General features: G+C 45.1%; 1 protein-coding gene across 3 annotated transcripts in view; it reads left to right on the forward strand.

Annotated features, from left to right (window-relative positions):
• Positions 1-17820, forward strand: part of GNB1 (G protein subunit beta 1) — a 96685-nt gene that overhangs the window by 60204 nt on the left and 18661 nt on the right. For all 3 annotated transcript variants that reach the window (XM_061185125.1, XM_061185123.1, XM_061185124.1), the window contains exons 2-4: positions 9865-9967; positions 14713-14751; positions 16376-16482. In XM_061185125.1, coding sequence (XP_061041108.1) covers positions 9911-9967; positions 14713-14751; positions 16376-16482 — 203 coding nt within the window. In that variant the 5' untranslated portion in view covers positions 9865-9910. The remainder of the gene's footprint in view (positions 1-9864; positions 9968-14712; positions 14752-16375; positions 16483-17820) is intronic.

Below are 17820 nucleotides of genomic sequence, written 5' to 3' on the forward strand. Positions count from 1 at the left end.
CTGACTTCACTTAGTATGATAATCTCTAGGTCCATCCATGTTGCTGCAAATGGCATTATTTCGTTCTTTTTTATGGCTGAGCAGTATTCCATTGTATATATGTACCACATCTTCTTTATCCATTCCTAAGTGTTCCTAAGCAACACTTAGGTTGCTTTCATGTCTTGGCTATTGTGAATAGTGCTGCTATGAATGTTGAGGTGCATGTATCTTTTCGAATTAAGAGTTTTCTCTGGATACATGCCCAGGAGTGGGATTGCTGGATTGTACGGCAACTCTAGTTTTAGTTCTGTAAGGAACCTCCATACTGTTTTCCATAGTGACTGCACCAATTTACATTAAAGAAATTTTTTTTTTGGTGGGGAGAGCAGTTTTAAGATGCTGCCTCTAGAAGTGGAGAACCTAAGATCTCTTGCCCCTGATGGGATACCTCCATTAGGAAGAAAACAGTGCTCCCCCCGGCTGGGGCAGAAGGCCATGTCCAGGTGTTAACTTCCATTGCGTCGTTGTCGGAGAGCTTGTCCTCCTGGAATGACGTGTGGGAGCAGGTGATTAAGGGAGTGCAATTTCTTTCTGTGGTCCCTTGACGATTTCTAGCCAGTTAGGGATTGCTTAGAGGGCCTGCATGGTTAACTCTGGAGCTGGCCTGAATCAGAACCGTGGCCAATGCAGTTTGTGACTGTGAACCTCAGGTAGGTTGTGACTCCTTTTCCTCGTGTTTACTGTGTGGACAATCGGTTGAACCTCCTCCTAGGGGGTGGTGAGGACACATGTGACATTACACGGCAAGGGGTCCTAAGTCAGCTATGACCTCAGAGTAGATTGTGAATCACCTTTTATGTGATTTTGAAGCAGTCAGGAATCCAAGTGGTGAGACCCTATAGACTTTTCTGAGCCGGCTTGTGAGGTTGGCCTCGTCTGTCGTTCGTTTAGACTCTGCTCTCGGAGGATGGAGCCACAGCGTCTTTTGTCCACAGCAGATGCTCGGTAGACAGGGGTGAGGAAGACAAATAAGGGGTTTGTAGAGCGAAACCAAGAGCACTGCTGATAAAGGGAGAATGGCCCCAGTTCCTGGACTTGGCCTGGGTGCCACGCCTGGTCGGAACGCAGGCAGGCCGACCCGTTTCCCGCAGCAGAACCGCTCAGCAAAGATGTTGGGTGTCAGAAGAATCACAGAGCTGTTTTGCAAAAGTCAAGACATATTCAGAAGAAATTAATATACTTTGATGAGTATGAGTCATGCTTTTACTTTCTGTAACTTCTGTGGGGAGATGCTAGCTGTAGGCTGTCTGAATTGACGGTTTTGAGAGGAGCAGCTTAAGGCAGCTCTGCTCACCTAGAACAAGACCTCGGCTCCCTGGGCTGTCGCTTAGGACATCTCTCCCACTGTCAGCAAGGGTGTAGTTATGCGTCCTGTCCGTAGGGGTTTCTCTCTCGTGGCCCACTTTTCACATCACGGACAAACCTTGGCTGCTGCCTTCAGGTGGGAAGACAGAATCCCACAGCCTCGAAAGAAGCAGGGGAGCCTGAGCTGCGCCCGGCTCGCGGTGGAGGAGACGCAGAGACGCGGCAGGGGCTGCGTGTTGGGGCGGGGCTGGGAGATGCTGGGAATGGGGTGGGGGACGGAAAGCACATTCCTGCCACTCCTAGGCAGGTGGCAGCCGGCAGAGCTGGGCCCTGGGCAGCACGGAGCTGGGCAGCAGGCGGTCTCTGCCTTCCCTGAGCCCCCGCCCGCCCCCCGCAGCACTGCCCGCTCGGGCTCCCTTGGCTCCCACTGTCCGTGCTGCCAGGGCCCCTGGGTCTTCTAGGCCTGCTCCGGTACTTTGTTAGCTAGAAATGTGAGGTGGACTGAGATACACGTTCCCTTCTAGTTCAAGAATTTTTCTTAACAGGCACGAAATAGTATTCGTATGATAGCTTAAATAAAATAAGTCTGGGTTTTAAATTATTCAGCACAGTAACAGTATGTTTGCAGCTTTGCTTTCAGCACCATACTTCTTATCAGATGTTTTAATGTGTTCTGAAATGTAAATTCTTTTTTTATATAAATTTATTTATCTATTTATTTATTATTTATTTTTGGCTGCGTCGGGTCTTCGTTGCTGCGCACGGGCTTTCTCTAGTTGCGGCGAGCAGGGGCTACTCTTCGTTGCGGTGCGCGGGCTTCTCGTTGTGGTGGCTTCTCTTGTTGCGGAGCATGGGCTCTAGGTGCGCGGGCCTCAGTAGTTGTGGCACACAGGCTCTAGAGTGCAGGCTCAGTAGTTGTGGCACACGGGCTCAGTTGCTCCGTGGCATGTGGGATCTTCCTTGACCAGGGCTTGGAACCCACGTCCTCTGCATTGGCAGGTGGATTCTTAACCACTGCACCACCAGGGAAGCCCTGAAATGTAAATTCTTTATAGTAATTTTCAAATGTGACATTGCATAGCAACCATAAATAGTTTGCATATGATGGTAAAACTAAGTAGTGCCTTCTGAATGATGGGTTTAGGTGAACAGACTGCGGAATTTTCGGCTATTGATATTGCTACCTGCAATATCAGGGAGGATGGAGCTGGCTTACAAAAAATGTGGTTTTTACTTTTTGTGCTCTCTGCAATCTGTCCATGGGGCTGGAGTACTTTCCTGTTGTTCTCAGGTACGTGGTTGATTTTTAAATTTTTATTTTTTATTTTTTGGGCTGCGCCTCGCATCTTGGAGGATTTTAGTTCCCCGACCAGGGATCAAACCCGAGCCCAGCAGTGAAAGTGCCAAGTCCTAACCACTGGACCACTGGGGAAGTCCCGGTACATATTTGATTTTTCGTTAGGCAGTAAATCCCTTTGGATGCACTTAACCCTATTATGACCCCACTCACTCAAGGACTGGCTTTGGGTCTTGGGAAATCAGGGAAGCACGTGCTGGAGTGGTGTTGGAACCATTCACAGGGCATCAGACAAGACACCAGCATGGTACCATCTTGGGGGCTTTTCCACTGCCGTGATGTCTGGGTTTAGCGTGGATTTCCTAAAATGACACATGGGTTCCCAGAAATTCAGTTTGAGTGTATGTGGCGTTTGGCTATCAGTGACTTTATGAAGTTATGTGTAGGTTCTGTTGTGATTTGAAAAGTATAAGAACCTTTATTTTCAAAAGGTAGTAAACGGAAGTGAGACTCTTCTTCCCTCTTATAGAACATCAGCTGGGGGCCTCGTAGTGATCAGACCTTTGTAAGGCTAATAAGTAAATTCACTTTATGTATAGATTATATCTTGTATCTTTTTTTTTTCTATTTACAGAACTAATGTACGATCGTTGTATAAATTTAGTTCTGGTAAGAATGATTACATTTTTTACATTGTCCTAGTGCTTTAGGGGATATGCTTAAATTGGAGTTAAACAGTAATTTAGAAGACGATTATACTACATTGTCCATAAATGTAAAATGTGAAAAGTAAAAGTGTCTTATGTGTGCATTATCAGTAAACACTTAACTAAGTGAGGGGCTGTGAGTTTTCTTTTAAAATTTGCATCAGAAAATTGAGAAACAGGAAAATCTCGTGAGGTATCTTAGATGTTGGGGACAGACTATTTAAATCATTGCATTCTAGTAAAATGTAACACACACATGTCAGTTTTAAAATAACGTGTAAAAATTTGCTGGATACTTTAATCCAGAGCCAGACGGGAATTTTGTGTGTAACTAGGCCTCCTCTCTTAGTCTCCATTACCAGCTGGTCACCCATATTAAAAACTAGTTACGGTTTACTTTGTATTGAATATTCTGATATCTGCTGCTTCTTAGAAGCTGATGTAATGTTTCATCAAAACTTAATTTTTTGTCACTTTTGAAACATACCAGCCTCCATGGTCAACCATTCAGTTGTTCAGACAAATTTGGGAATTTTTGGGATTGACTCTTTCTCACAGACAACCGGCTAACGTGGCAGCGTGATCCATGTCAAAATACAACACGATCTGCTTGTGAGGTCCCTGTGCTCCTGTATTTTTAAGACTAAGAGATACAGAACAGATTTCATACATGCTTGTAATGTAGTCAAACGATACCAAGAAGTAATGACTTCTAAAAAAATTTATTAAGAGAATGTTCAAACATAGATTACAGGCAGAATATTATGAAATCATCCAGCTCTAACAGAATTCTGCTAGTTTTGTTTAATCTCCTTTCTTCCTATCAGAGTGTTTTAAAGGAAGTCCCCAAATCATATCATTTCACTCATAAGTAAGAAGCATTTCTCACGGTTAAGGACTTCAGTTTCATTATGACACCGAATGAAAGAGCAGCAGCCCCTTGTCATCAGATACCCAGACGATATTCAGATTTTCCTGGTTTTCTCTGTACATTTGGATTTTAAATCAAGATTCAAGGTCTCTAACATTTAAACAGAAACTATTCTAATGGAAAATTGAAATACATAATAAGTTAACAAATAGTATAAGGAACTCCATCACCAAACTAAAGCAATTACCAACTCACGACCAAACTTGTTCTTCTGTGCTCTCCCCTGTTTCCCTCCTCGGTTGTTTTACAGCGAATTTCAGACACGTCATTTTATTCTTAAATCTGTCAGGGTATATATACCTTCCCACGCCAGGGAAGCCTGCGGGTGTCGTGTGGTGGCGTTGTTCCGCGCCCTGGGGATTTGCCCTCACTGCTCGGGTTTTGTTAAAGCAGCTGTGACCCAGGAAGGACTTGACTGCTGTCCATCGCCCTTTGGACTTGTGCTGTCTCGATTTCGGAGATTAACTTGGATTTGGGAATGGAAGAAAAACCAGAAAAGCTGGTGAAATTGATTCAGATCCCTCATGCAAACTCCCCTCTCTCAGAATGCTCTTTTGTCTGGAGGTGAGGTTTGGTACTGGTGCTCGTGTGGCCGAGCAGGTTGGCAGACTCCTGCCCCCGTGGCGCGGGGTGCTCGGCGGGGCTGCTCTTGCCCCAGGACGTTGAGCGCAGCACGGGCACCGGTGGCTGGCGTCCCGGGCCGCCCTCCTGTGGGTCGCGAACCCGCGTGTGCGTGGCGACTGCTCTGTGGGGGGTGCACTTCGTAGTCTGATCACTGATGACACAGAAGGGCTTACAGAGCCCTTTACAGTTGTCTTGTTAGTTTTCTTCCCGGCCCTGCGGTGTTGGTGCTGTCATTCCTGTGGTGCAGTCAACAGACCAGAGTGGAAAGTGAGCGGGTGAAAGTCACAGTCCTTGTGTGTGGCAAAACCAGAACCTGAAATTATATTTTGATGCTGTCACTTCATTTTGTCCTTAATATTAGCCCGTGTCATTGTTAGTGACTGGGTAATAACTGGGGCGCTGGGAGCCCTTGAAGTGTCCTTCCTAGACTTTACAGGGGTCTTGATTAGAGGGGCGTGGTGCTGCATTAGTCGTGAAGTACATTATATCACAAATGTGAAATATTTAAATAAAAAATTATGTTAACACTTTAACTTACAGAGATACTGGGTATAACCTAAAGTAGGGGCAGATCACTTCACATACTTGCTTTTAAGATACTTAAATTTCTGTGGAAAGTATTTCCAAAACAAGCTGTAAATAAAAGCTGGTGGCAGATGTGGGTCATAAAGAACAGAAGTGAGACTCTCAGCAGGTCCTGTCTTAGTGGATTAGACTGGTCAGTGCGCTGAGTCAGCATGGCCAGTGCTTAGCCGTGACTTTGGCCCTAGAGGAGAGAAGGAGCCCAGGCCACGTAAACCTGATGGTGGGCTTCTCAGAGGCTCTGGGGGACTAAGGATAGTGAAGAGAACAGCAAAAGCAGTTACATGTAAGTAAGACCTTTAAAATGTACATTCATTTTTTGTGATCAAAGGAATATAAACTGCATGTCCAGTATTTGGAAAATGAAGAGAAAAATATGACCAATAATTCTAACAAAAATGCTGTCTTATTACATGTGTTTTTAAATTAGGTATGTTTTTGGCCTTCTTAAATAGCTAAAATTATTACACACAAATTTGTTTTTCATTTAGCATAATGAGCATTTTTCTAGGTTTTTATACTATCTCCATTATTGTTCCTAGTGATGTGTAATAGTTCACCCAGTAAACGGTTAACATTTACTAGTTTTTTTTTTAACTGAAAAGTATGGAGGAAGAATTGTGAATGCTTCTTGGTTCAACGGCCCAGATAACCAGTTAACTTTTTTGGAAAAAAAAAAAATATATATATATATGTATATACACATATAATTTTACATATATAATTTGTCTTTTTTCCTTATATATATATATATGATAATGTGAAAAATCAAAGCTGCCCCTATTCCTGTGTATTTCCCCCGCAAAACAGCCATTAACATTTTCTTGTGTATATAGAAAAAAAGATTGCTTACATTAGCATAGATGTTTATTCTTTTTATATACACAAAAGGAGAAATATCATTTGAAATATATTTTTCTGTACCTTGTCTATTTCATTTGCTGTTATCTTCACAGAAGAGCATTTGGGACGAACTTTTCGTGTGTGGGAATTAGGAATTTTTTGCTTCCCGTCAGTCCCGCTCTGTATCTGAGTGTGCAGGCTCCTTGCTGTCCGTGGGTTGCCGACTTCTCTTTGGGGGAGTGTTGACCGCTTGGTCTTGTGTGATGGTGGTGTTGCCTGGTCCCTTCACACTCATCCTGTGAGGCCAGTTCAGTGTCTGTTAGCTCAGGGCACGGGAGGCTGTCCGTCGTGGATGTGTGTGCGCCCCACAGAGGAGGTCCTGGACGGTGCCACGTCATAGCAAACCCCAGTGCCCAGAGGGCGACGGAGAGGTGAGCGTGCTGGAGTGTCCCTCCATCGGTGAGAGGCCAGCTGCAGACAACTTCTTTTCCAGATTGGATTTTTAAAAATACACCTTCAACATGTGGAATAAAGAATGTAGTTGAAAAAAATTTTTAGATGTCTACCAGTAGGTTTCTCTTTCTGACCAGACTGTAGAGATCAAAAAGGGCCTTTCAGGACACTTATTTTTATTGGTAGTAGAGATATGAATACCCTTTTCTTTAAAAATTAACGGATACGAATTTTGAGTCTCCTGATTGAGACTTGAATGTGGACACTGATCATAGAGAGAGCCGTAATCAAAAGGCAGTATTAATAATTTATGTTACTTAATGATGAAAGAGAAATAGATCTGGTTTTGTTCTCTTTGCTTGTGACTAAAGATTAAAGTCAGCAAGTATTGGTATTATTGCTTCTGAAATTTTGAGAGATAACTGAATTGGAACTTCTCATTTTAAAGATAGTTAAGTTTTCAATAAATTAATTTCTCTAGTTTAAAGCAATACAGCTGGGTGATTATCATGTATTAATATATATTCTTTTATAATATGTAAAAAAAGAGCATCTAATTAAAAAAATATTTCATTTTAATATCTCAGGAGCTGTTCCATCTAATACTAGGATTTGGGTCTTTACCTAAAGACCACCTAGCATCTCTGAAAGTTCTTTCTGTTTATCTCGATCCTAGGAGTTTGTTGGTTTTGTCCTACTTTAAATACTAGCTTAGCTTTTTAGTGTTTAAATTAGGATCGGAATACATGGTTTGTTGCCTAAAACTAACCGTTTAATTCAGTGTACCTGATGACAACATTAGCTGTTAGTTTTCTTCACGTTGATTTTGGAAGGATTGAATGAAGTAGCTTCTCCACAGACTAAGAACAATTCTTTAACGTGGGGGTGGGGAGTGTTACTGGGATAAAACTGCCCCGAACTCTGCCGGATTGTCCTTATAGTATAATTTGAGCACGTGTGAAATGCACGTGCGCTGCAGCAGGCCGCCGGGGTTGGCGGGGAGGATGCAGGGCCGTCCATAAGCTCAGGAAACGCATCGGCACAGCTTTCTGTTTTAAAATTATTTCGTGTTCTCTTGGCACTGTTATTATTTCATACATTAATATTCATCAGCTGCAGTCTTCAGAGTTTGATACATGAAAACGAGAGAGAGAATTAGCCCGGTTATCACATAGGGTAACTCCAGCCATGCTCCCTTTGTCCAGGGAGGCGCCAGGGAGTCTGCGTGGGCGAAGCTTGCCCGGGCTTACAACACCCACTTGAAGTAATGCCTCTAGGAACAGTGGTGTCACTGTGCTTGCCTTCCCGGACAGCTGGAGTGGCAGACCCTGCCTTTGTCCTCCGAGATGCCTCAGCTCCGCGTCAGGGCCCCACCCCGTTAGGCCTTTCCTGGTAGTTCTGCAGACTTTCATTTAGGGTCAGCCCGAGGGACTTGATGCCTCTAGAAGCCCAGCACTTCCCCTTCTGCTTCCTGCCCGGCCCACCCCGGCAGCTAATGGCGTTTTGTGGCTGTGAATAGACGTGGGCTGGTGGGTGCAGGTGAGGGCAGGAACCAGGAACTTATTAACACATACTTTTTAAAGATGCTTTTTATTGGGAAAGGTATTTTTGTTTTCTCAATAAGTATTCTGTAATATAGACCATGTAACAATTATTTTGAATGCTTTTGTACAGAAAAGGAAAGTTTATCTCGACTGGGAACTAACAACTGTGTTTCTTGGGTCATCCAGATAATTTCCCCCAGATGTGTTTCCATTTTAAGAAAATAAATAATTACTGTTAATTAAATATCTGGTATCTATTATAATAACCCTGTGACTTTCACACAAAATCTGTGATGGAAGAATTCTCCCCTCTGTGTTTGCATAGGAAATTGAGGCCCTTGCATAAGCTGTGTTTGCATGTGGGGGCTAATTGTATTCTTAAGTGATTAAAAGATGTTGGTAATTGTATCTTCAGCTTTGTGATAGGTTGGTCATAGTTAGGATTGACCTAACAGCTATGTTCTTGGTCAGAAATGCAACCCCCAAGTACGACATTCCCTTGGGAAAATAGGTCTCTTGTTTAATAGGATGATTGTGTTTTGACCCTGATTTCAGGAATACTGTCTAATGAGCCTGGGGGTGGGGCAGGGTCAAGAGTGGGCAGCAGGGCTGCTTGTACTGAGCCTACTTTGGCCTGTACCTGTAAGGACTGCGGTGTTGCTTCTGAGTCTCCTGGGATCCCAGAGCCCATTTTGGTGGGAGAGTAAGTTGTCCTGAATCAGAGGCCTGTTGGACACCAAACTGAGTCTTTTTAGAATCGCTGTGTGGGACTTCCCTGGTGGCGCAGTGGTTAAGAATCCACCTGCCAATGCAGGGGACACGGGTTCGAGCCCTGGTCTGGGAAGATCCCACATGCTGCGGAGCACCTAAGCCCGTGCGCCACAACTACTGAGCCTGCGCTCTAGAGCCCGTGTGCCGCAACTACTGAAGCCCGTGTGCCTAGAGCCCGTGCTCCGTAACAAGAGAAGCCACCACAATGAGAAGCCCGCGCTTGCCGCAACTAGAGAAAGCCCGCGTGTAGCAACGAGAAGACCCAATGCAGCCAAAAAAAAAGAAAAATTAGAATCACTGTGTGAACATTCTGATGTCTTCTGGGCAGTCATGGGTTCAAGATCATTGACATGGCTCTGAGGTGCTGGGTTGCCAGGTTGCCGCTGTACTCTATTTCCTGAACTAACTACCCCAGGGTTTTCATGTGAGAGCTATTCTGAACGTCAGTCTTAGGTTCTTGAGTTTGTAGTGAAACCCAAATCCTTCATGAAACTTGCTTCTAAACAGATTTTTCCTTCTTCAGCCCACCACCACCTTTTGAATAGTCTATTAGATGTTGTCATTGAACAAAGCTTGTGTATAATAGTAATTATACTTTGTTAACCCAGCCCTTGTAGGCATTTTATACCTTCTTATGAATGCTAAAGAAAGGTACTCTGATTTGTAATGAAACCATAGCTCTCAGAATTTCAATTTCCTTTTCTCGCCTGCTTCATTAAATTACTCAGTCATTGTTTATTAATTTTTTGTGCTTTTCTCTTTCAGATCTAAGATTCTTTGAGGTGGCTTTGAAGAGCACTAAGATTAGAAGATGAGCGAACTTGACCAGTTACGGCAGGAGGCCGAACAGCTTAAAAACCAGATTAGAGTACGTAGCTATGTGTGCTCAGTTTTGTTAATCATTTGGATTTCAGATGCGATGTTACCTTTTTAAGGAAAGATGGGTTGCAGAATACAGACTATTCATTGTTTTGGATTGAAATTGAATCTTAATTGGCCCAGGATGTAGAAATTACAGATCCAGGTATTTGGCCTAGTACATTATTTTCAGGATTTTGTTTTCTTTCTTTCTTTTTTTTTTTTAAACATCATTATTGGAGTATAATTGCCTTACAGTGTTTTGTTAGTTTCTGCTAGTATTTTGTTTTCTAGCATATTTTCACTTCACTATACAGCAAATGTTTCCATAGAATTTATAGACATCTTTCTGTACCTTTTTTCTTGACTTTGGGAATTAGCTTTGTGACATTCTTTTGGTCACTGTATAGAGTGTGGCATTCACTTCCCCCACTGTGACTGCTAAGTTGAGGGCCGGAAACTTGTTTAAAAATAAGAGTATTAACAACAATAATAAAAAGTATTTTAAGTGCACGTGATGTGTTCTTAATTTTGAAAAAAGGTGTTTCCTAGGGATGGTTATGGCTGTTAGAGCACTAACATCTATCTTCAAATAGATGCTCTGTTCAAATAGAGCATCTATTTGAAGATAAAAACAGCCAGGTATCATTCAGCTGTCCTGTAGAAAGTAGGATAGTTGCAGAGTTCTCAAGCGTTACCTCCCAATCTGTCACTGATGTTTATAATGGTGCACTGCAGAACCCATGAACTTTTAAAAGGGGATGCATACTAGGTCCAACTTTAAGTATGGAGCCTAATTATTTCCTTTTAAAAGACCAATTATATGTTCAGAAAGCCTAGTAGTAATTGGAAAGAAAGATCAGCATCATTTTAGCCGACTTTTTCTTGAAGTTGAGAAAAGATAATGGAATTATCTGAGATCTACCACCAAAGAGGAAACAGAAAATATCCTTTTACAGTAAGAATTTCAAATCTTAACATTTAAAAGATACAATATAGCTCAATAAAAATAAGGAAGAGTTAGTATTTTTAATGGTTTGCTCTGATCAGATTTGTTTAATACATCCAGCCACACTCCAGAATATAGAAATCAGAATTTTGTTTTTCTAGCAACAGTAATTTGTTGTTTATAAGTTGTTCATAAATAGTGGGTTCAGATTTATTCGTAGCAAATGAGAGAGTTCATATGGCATAGGTAAAAAAAATAAAATAAAAATCCAAATTTGGTGGAAAAAAAATAAAGGCTGAAAGTCAATGTTGCATCTCTTCTTCCCATTTTTTAGACCCGTTTTCTGTAAAGCACACACAGCCCTCCTCTTAGGGGACAGAGCTGTCGTGTGAGCCACATGTGGAATTTAAAACTGTAAAAAGAAACTGGTAGAATTAATTTTTAACAACTGTATCTAAACCAATATATCTAAAAGATCACCATTTTGATATATAATTAATAAATACATTTACTTTTTACACTCTTTTTTGGTACTGAGTCTTGCCAATTCAGGGTCTCTTACATGAAATGGCCTCAGCGTGCACCCGCAGCATCTCCCGTGGCGCCTGCTCCACGTGGGCCATCCCCAGGAGAGTGGACGAGCTGTACAGCCATCTCCACACCCATCTGCACACCCAGCTGTTTGAGTCCATTACATCAAATGGGAACGGAAGACTTTCTTTAACAAAGGAAAAAAACACCCTTTTCCCCCGATTACCCAAGGAACACATGCTTGTTAAAGAACGAAGGGCACAGCAAATCAAACAAGAGATGGTAGATGATTCTAAGAAGGGTCGCTTGCTTTATTAGATTGGTCTTTAAGCTGAAAGACCCCAGAGGGGACCGTGTCGTCCTACTTGTGATCATGTTTGTGAGGAAACACGGGCTCTCAATGGGATGCCGATTGAAATATGGCATGTCTTAAACACATGGGCTACCAATGGATGAAGGGGAACTCCACGAAATGTACAGGCGCAAATTTTTTTCAAAGTGACTGTGCCGACCTTGCAAGTGAACAAGACGGGCCGAGTGACGCGTGCGGGCGCTTGTCTCCAGCGACAGCAGAGCCGGGGTGCTCAGTGCGGCCCTAGTGGGATGGGCCTGGCCGCGTGCTGCCCTGTGCTGGACCGACATCCAGCCGGGATAAGGCCTGACTGACTGTGGGTCTGTATGTGCTCCTCCGGGTGAGGGGCAGGAAGGCGACCTGCTGTCTTCAGTGACTTTTCTCAGTACAGACAGTACAGGAGCCTTGGCTAAATAATAAGCCATTGTGAACATATCACCAGGCCGTTAAATTGGAATTTAATCTAAAAAATGTTGAAGATTTCTGTCTTTATTAAGCAGTTACAGGGATGGTTTCCATTAGAAGACTTCTTCCTACAGGGTTGGAAGTTGAATTGCTCTGAGGATGCTGTACTCATTTACATTGAGCACTTGTTGGCTAAAATGAAGACTGAATTAGAGTTCCCTGTGTTTAGTGTTTAAAATGGCTCTTCTCTCTGTTCTCTGTGGTGTCACTGCAGTCTGCTCCGGACGTTACGAAATCCACTCTAATCTCTGGACACTAACCAGAGTGAAGCCACTGAAGTCCCATGGTTTACTTTCTCCATTTAAAACACTCTTGTTAGGGACTTGCCTGGCGGTCCAGTGGTTAGGGCTTGGCGCTTTCACTGCAGTGGCCCAGGTTCAATCCCTGGTCGGGGAACTAAGATCCTGCAAGCCACGTGGCGCAGCCAAAAAACAAATTAAAAATTCTTGTTATTCTTTTTTAAAATTGAAAGCTGTGTATCATATCAGTAAGAATGGTACTCAGGGCTTCCCTGGTGGTGCAGTGGTTAAGAATCCACCTGCCAATGCAGGGGACACGGGTTCAAGCACTGGTCTGGGAAGATGCCACATGCCGCAGAGCAACTAAGCCCATGCGCTACAACTACTGAGCCCACGTGCCACAACTACTGTGCCCTGTGCCGCAACTACTGAGCACGTGTGCCGCAACTGTTGAGCCCGTGTGCCACAACTACTGAAGCCCGTGCGCCTAGAGCCTGTGCTCCGCAATAAGAGAAGCCGCCGCAATGAGAAGCCCGCGCACTGCAACAGAGTAGCCCCTGCTTGCCGCAACTAGAGAAAGGCTGCGCACAGCAGCGAAGACCCAACACAGCCAAAAATAAATAAATAAATAAATAAATAACAAATTTTAAAAATGGTACTCAGAAATAAATATTGAACTCTGTAAGTAACTGATAGAGTCCCTGATGGGAAACCTGCTGCTCTGGGTCTCCCCTCCTCTTGGTCTTGACCCCAAATTTAGGTGCTGGCACAGAAATAGCTGATTATATAATTTTTGTGTTTTAATTAAATAAGCAGATTTAACTAAGCAGAATGGCTTCTAATAGGATAGTTTGAGTTGAATTTGGAATCTAGCTATTTGGTCCCTCTGTAATCACCATCTCGTTGAATATACTCCCTGTGCTGGGCTGGTGAGTATTAGCACCAGGTTCGTGAAGCAGAAATAATTAGCAGTGAGGCCGTTTGCCCTGGAGGGGTCCCCGGGCCCTCCCACACGAGTGCTCACACGCGTGTCAGTGAGAGCAGGTGGTCAGATGACGACACAGTGGCAACGTTTCTATTAGAAATTGTCATAATTTCCTTTGAAATTATTCCTACACAAAAAAACGTTTTAGGCCCCATCCATACATTCAAATTTTGACCCTCTTAAAGCTATTGTCTCATTTTCCCTCAGAATGTGTGGCTTTCTATTTGTAAAAATATATACGCTGGGGCTTCTCTGGTGGCGCAGTGGATAAGAATACGCCTGCCAATGCAGGGGACACAGGTTTGATCCCTGGTTCCGGAAGATCCCACATGTCACGGAGCAACTAAACCCGTGCACCACAACTACTGAAGCCCATGCGCCACAACTACTGAAGCCCGCGCGCCACAACTACTGAAGCCCGCGCGCCTAGAGCCCACGCTCTGCGACAAGAGAAGCCACCACAGTGAGAAGAAGCCCGCGCACTGCAACGAAGAGTAGCCCGCTTGCAGCCACGAAGACCCAACACAGCCAAAAAATATATATCTATATATATATGTGTATATATATATATACACACACACACACACACACACACACACACTAATTTGAGATTTCAAGATTTTTTTTCTAGTAACTTGGATCACTTAGGAACAATGAGAACATTTTAATTAGCTTGAGTAACATCCCTTTGTAGTTCTCACCTGCTTCACAAGGTCATTTTATAGATAAGAAAACAGGTAACAGGCTGCCAACAGCCAGAGAGTCTTACCTGAATTTGGTTGTTTTGACCCCAGATCCTTTGCTCTTTTGTGTAGAGGTTAGCTTCAGGGATTGTTTAGCTTGGAAACAAGAGTCTTAGTTAACACACTCTAGAAGAAAAGTTCTCTGGGCCGGCCAGTCAGTGCTTTTTAGACGTCGTTTCTGTGGGCCCCACGGCTCCTGGGATGGTAGAAGGAGCGAAACGCACGTGCAGGTCTGTGGGAAGGTGCCGGAGCCTCGCAGGCAGGAGAGGAGGCTCTGGGGGCGCGGGGGCGCTGCGCGTTAGACGGGGTAGTCTGCAGGCCGGGCACGCACTTGTGTGTTGCTGGTTCTCTGTTGAGTGTGCTTGGGACTGTGGGTGCGCAGCTGGGGGCGGGGGGCGAAGGAAAGGGTCTGAGCTCTCCCACCCTGGTGGAGGCTCTCCACCACCATCTGAAACAGCACTAATTCCCTCTTTATCATTGTCTTTCCCTAGGATGCTAGAAAAGCGTGTGCAGATGCAACTCTCTCCCAGGTAAGAGCAGTTTGTGCAGAGTCGCTGGCCTGGCCTGGAGGTTGGTGCTTGTGGCGCCTCCACTTGGGACCTCTAGAGGGAGCGCTCTGATTCTCTCCTGTGCACAGTGAGGGTGTGGGGCACTGCTCGAAGGGTTCTCCTGCGCAGGCCCTTACCACGCGAGGCGAGGCCGTGGTGCGTCGTGGATGACAAATAATGTCTCTCGAGCCTTCTTGCGGAGTTGTAAATGTTACTGCAGTCTCGATACAGCTATTTCAGAGTTCCTCTCCCTGGCAGAATCTGCCTCAGAACTTCGATTTCTAAAGTCCGGTTTGGCAGATTCTCAAAAAGTTAAACATTAGTCATGACCCAGCAGTTCCACTCCTAGATGCACGCCCAGAGGAGCTGAGAGCTGACGCTCAAACAAGCCCGTGTACGCGCGTGCTCACGTCGTCTCGGTTCCCAGCAGCCAGAGCAGGAAGCAGTCAGATACCCGCAGGTGGAGGAGCGCAGGGACAAAGTGTGGCCTGTCCACGCGGTGGGACGTTACTCGGCCATAGAAGGGATGAATCTCGTGACATGGCGCTCAGTGAAAGAAGGTCACATGTTGTGTGATTCCATGCATATGAAATGTCCAGACAGGTCACCCTGTAGAGACAGAAAATAGGTTCATGGTTGCCCGGGGTTGGGAGGAGGCTGTAGGGAGCAACCACTTAATATGGGGTTTCCTATGGGGGTGATGAGAACGTTCTAGAAGGCAGGTGCGTGGCTGTGCTAATAAGTACACACTCAGAGTTACATAGGTTCAAATGGTGCGTTTCACCTCACTGAAAAACAATATTTTTGTCCAAAGAATTGAGCAGAAATGTGAAAGAAAAATTATATTCCTACTTCTGTTGAGTATGATTTTTTTACATTGTCTTAGCGCTTTAGGAGATGTTATTTAATTGGGGTTAAACAATAAGTTAAAGAAAAATTAGACTGCGTAGAATAACCTGCATTTGAATCTCAAATGCACTTTGGACTGTACGTGTTTTTAAAACCCATTATTGTGATACGCTTATTCCATTTGTCAACCCAGAATCATTAACGTCAGGTTTTTGTATGTTGGAGTGAACAGCAGGTTTGTATGTATAGTTTTGTGCCCTAAGCTACAGAGTACAGAGGAGATTCCATCGTTGTCCAGCTCAGCGCACAGCCTGGTCGCTGGACAGTCTGTAAGGCTGGGGCCCTGTGTTAGATTGTGATGTAGGCTGACGAGGCTGTAATTCGGAGGAAACCCGTGAGGGACTGACGCAGGCAGGAGGAGCTGGGCCGGGTGACCAGCTAGGGAGACAGCAGAGACGAGACGGGAGGGGAGGAGGCTCTGGGCCAGCCCCATGCCTGCTACGCATGGTGGGAGGGGACGTGGGTCCTGGAGAACAGGTAGAGTAGCGGACTTCCGAGAGCCGGGAGAAGGAAGGTAGGTGCCCTGGGAGACGGGAGAAATCGCAGAGCGAGGCCTGGCGGCCTGGAAGGAGCAGGGCAGGCACAGCCGAGGCCAGGGCGTCGGGGCCAGTGAGTGGGGTGGGCTTGAAGGGGAGGGGACCTCGTGGGGAGAGCACGCATCACACGATGTTAATTTGCAGTCACTTTTATTTTTAAGATCACAAACAACGTCGACCCAGTGGGAAGAATCCAGATGCGTACCAGGAGGACGCTGAGGGGGCACTTGGCCAAAATCTACGCCATGCACTGGGGCACGGATTCCAGGTGTGTGGGGCGTGGGCACACATAGCGCTTGACACGTGCACGGAGGAGAAAATAACCTGAACTCATTGGCTGTGACTTGTAAAGAAAAAATTAGGCATTTGCATCAGATGTGCGAGCAGGCCAAGACAGCAGCCCAGGTGCCCGAGCTCCATCTGTGTTCCCGCCTGCCTCGGCCGACCGCACACCGTCACCTCCTCACCGCCCTCCCTTCGCCTTTGTCCTCCCAGCTCCGCGGCTCGGCGCCCGTGCCACCCTGGGGAGGTGACCTGTCATCTGTGCCGTGGCTCCTCCTCTTTCCAGCCTGTTCCTCGTGGCCTCTTGACCACACCCTCTCCTGGTTTCAGTGCCCCGGCTCAGGGATCAGAAGCCACTTCCTGCGGCGTCCGTGTCGTGTCCGGAGGGTTAGAACAGCGACTCGTGTCCCAAGGTTCCTGCATGAGTCTGAGCTGGTCGTTGCTGCTGTCACCGCCTCTCCCCGGCCTGTCTGCCCCACCTCCCTTTTTTCTAGCCTCTCACTCTTTCTACCTTGAATTCTGCCCCGTGTTCAGACCTCTTTCTAGGCTCCTCATCTCCATCGCCCTCCCAGTCCCTCCTCCCCTTGCCCTTAACCTGCAGCAGCATTGAAATGAAATCCATTCAGCTCTTTTCTGTTCCTCTTTTAGAGGCTGCTGGGAAGTCTTTCTCCACTTTTCCACCCAAATAATTACATAAAATGCTGTGTGACTTTGTGACTGTAACATGTTCTTTCAAATAGCTAACATGATATTTCAGATGCCTTTCTTAGAGTAGCATTTTTTTCATGTTTAATTATCAGAGAAGAATTGTCTGCTTGGTTGGTTTTTTCTTTGTTCATGAAATTGCCTGCTTTGGAGTGTCAACAGCTACAGAACAAAAGAGTCTATTTTTAGTTTGTTCTGTAGAGTATCCCATATAATTCCAAATGCAAATGAGAGCTAACTTAGATCATTTTAATGATGGCAGTAATCAGAAAGAATAAAAATGGAAAAAGAAAGAAAAATGCCCTTACTAGTCAATCCACCTTAGAATTTATTGTCAAAAGTAGATGGTAACCAAACAGTATCTTACCTTTGGGTCTTTCCTCCATCCGTGGGAACATCAGTGTCCTGATTAGACAGGATGTTGGATGGATAGTGACGTGTCACTTGTGCCCTGAGAGGTGACCAAGAGCTGTGTTCAAGGAACTAAGGCAGGTGTGTGGCCAGAGCTGTGGTGATGTGGAGAGGGGCTCAGGGGAGGCCAGGGGCCGGCAGCACCAGATCTCACAGGCGTCCCGATCACCGCTGCCAGGCTTTGCGTGCCCTCTGGTTCCAACACGAG

This window comes from Eubalaena glacialis, chromosome 3, assembly GCF_028564815.1.
Source record: "Eubalaena glacialis isolate mEubGla1 chromosome 3, mEubGla1.1.hap2.+ XY, whole genome shotgun sequence".
Taxonomy (NCBI): domain Eukaryota; kingdom Metazoa; phylum Chordata; class Mammalia; order Artiodactyla; family Balaenidae; genus Eubalaena; species Eubalaena glacialis.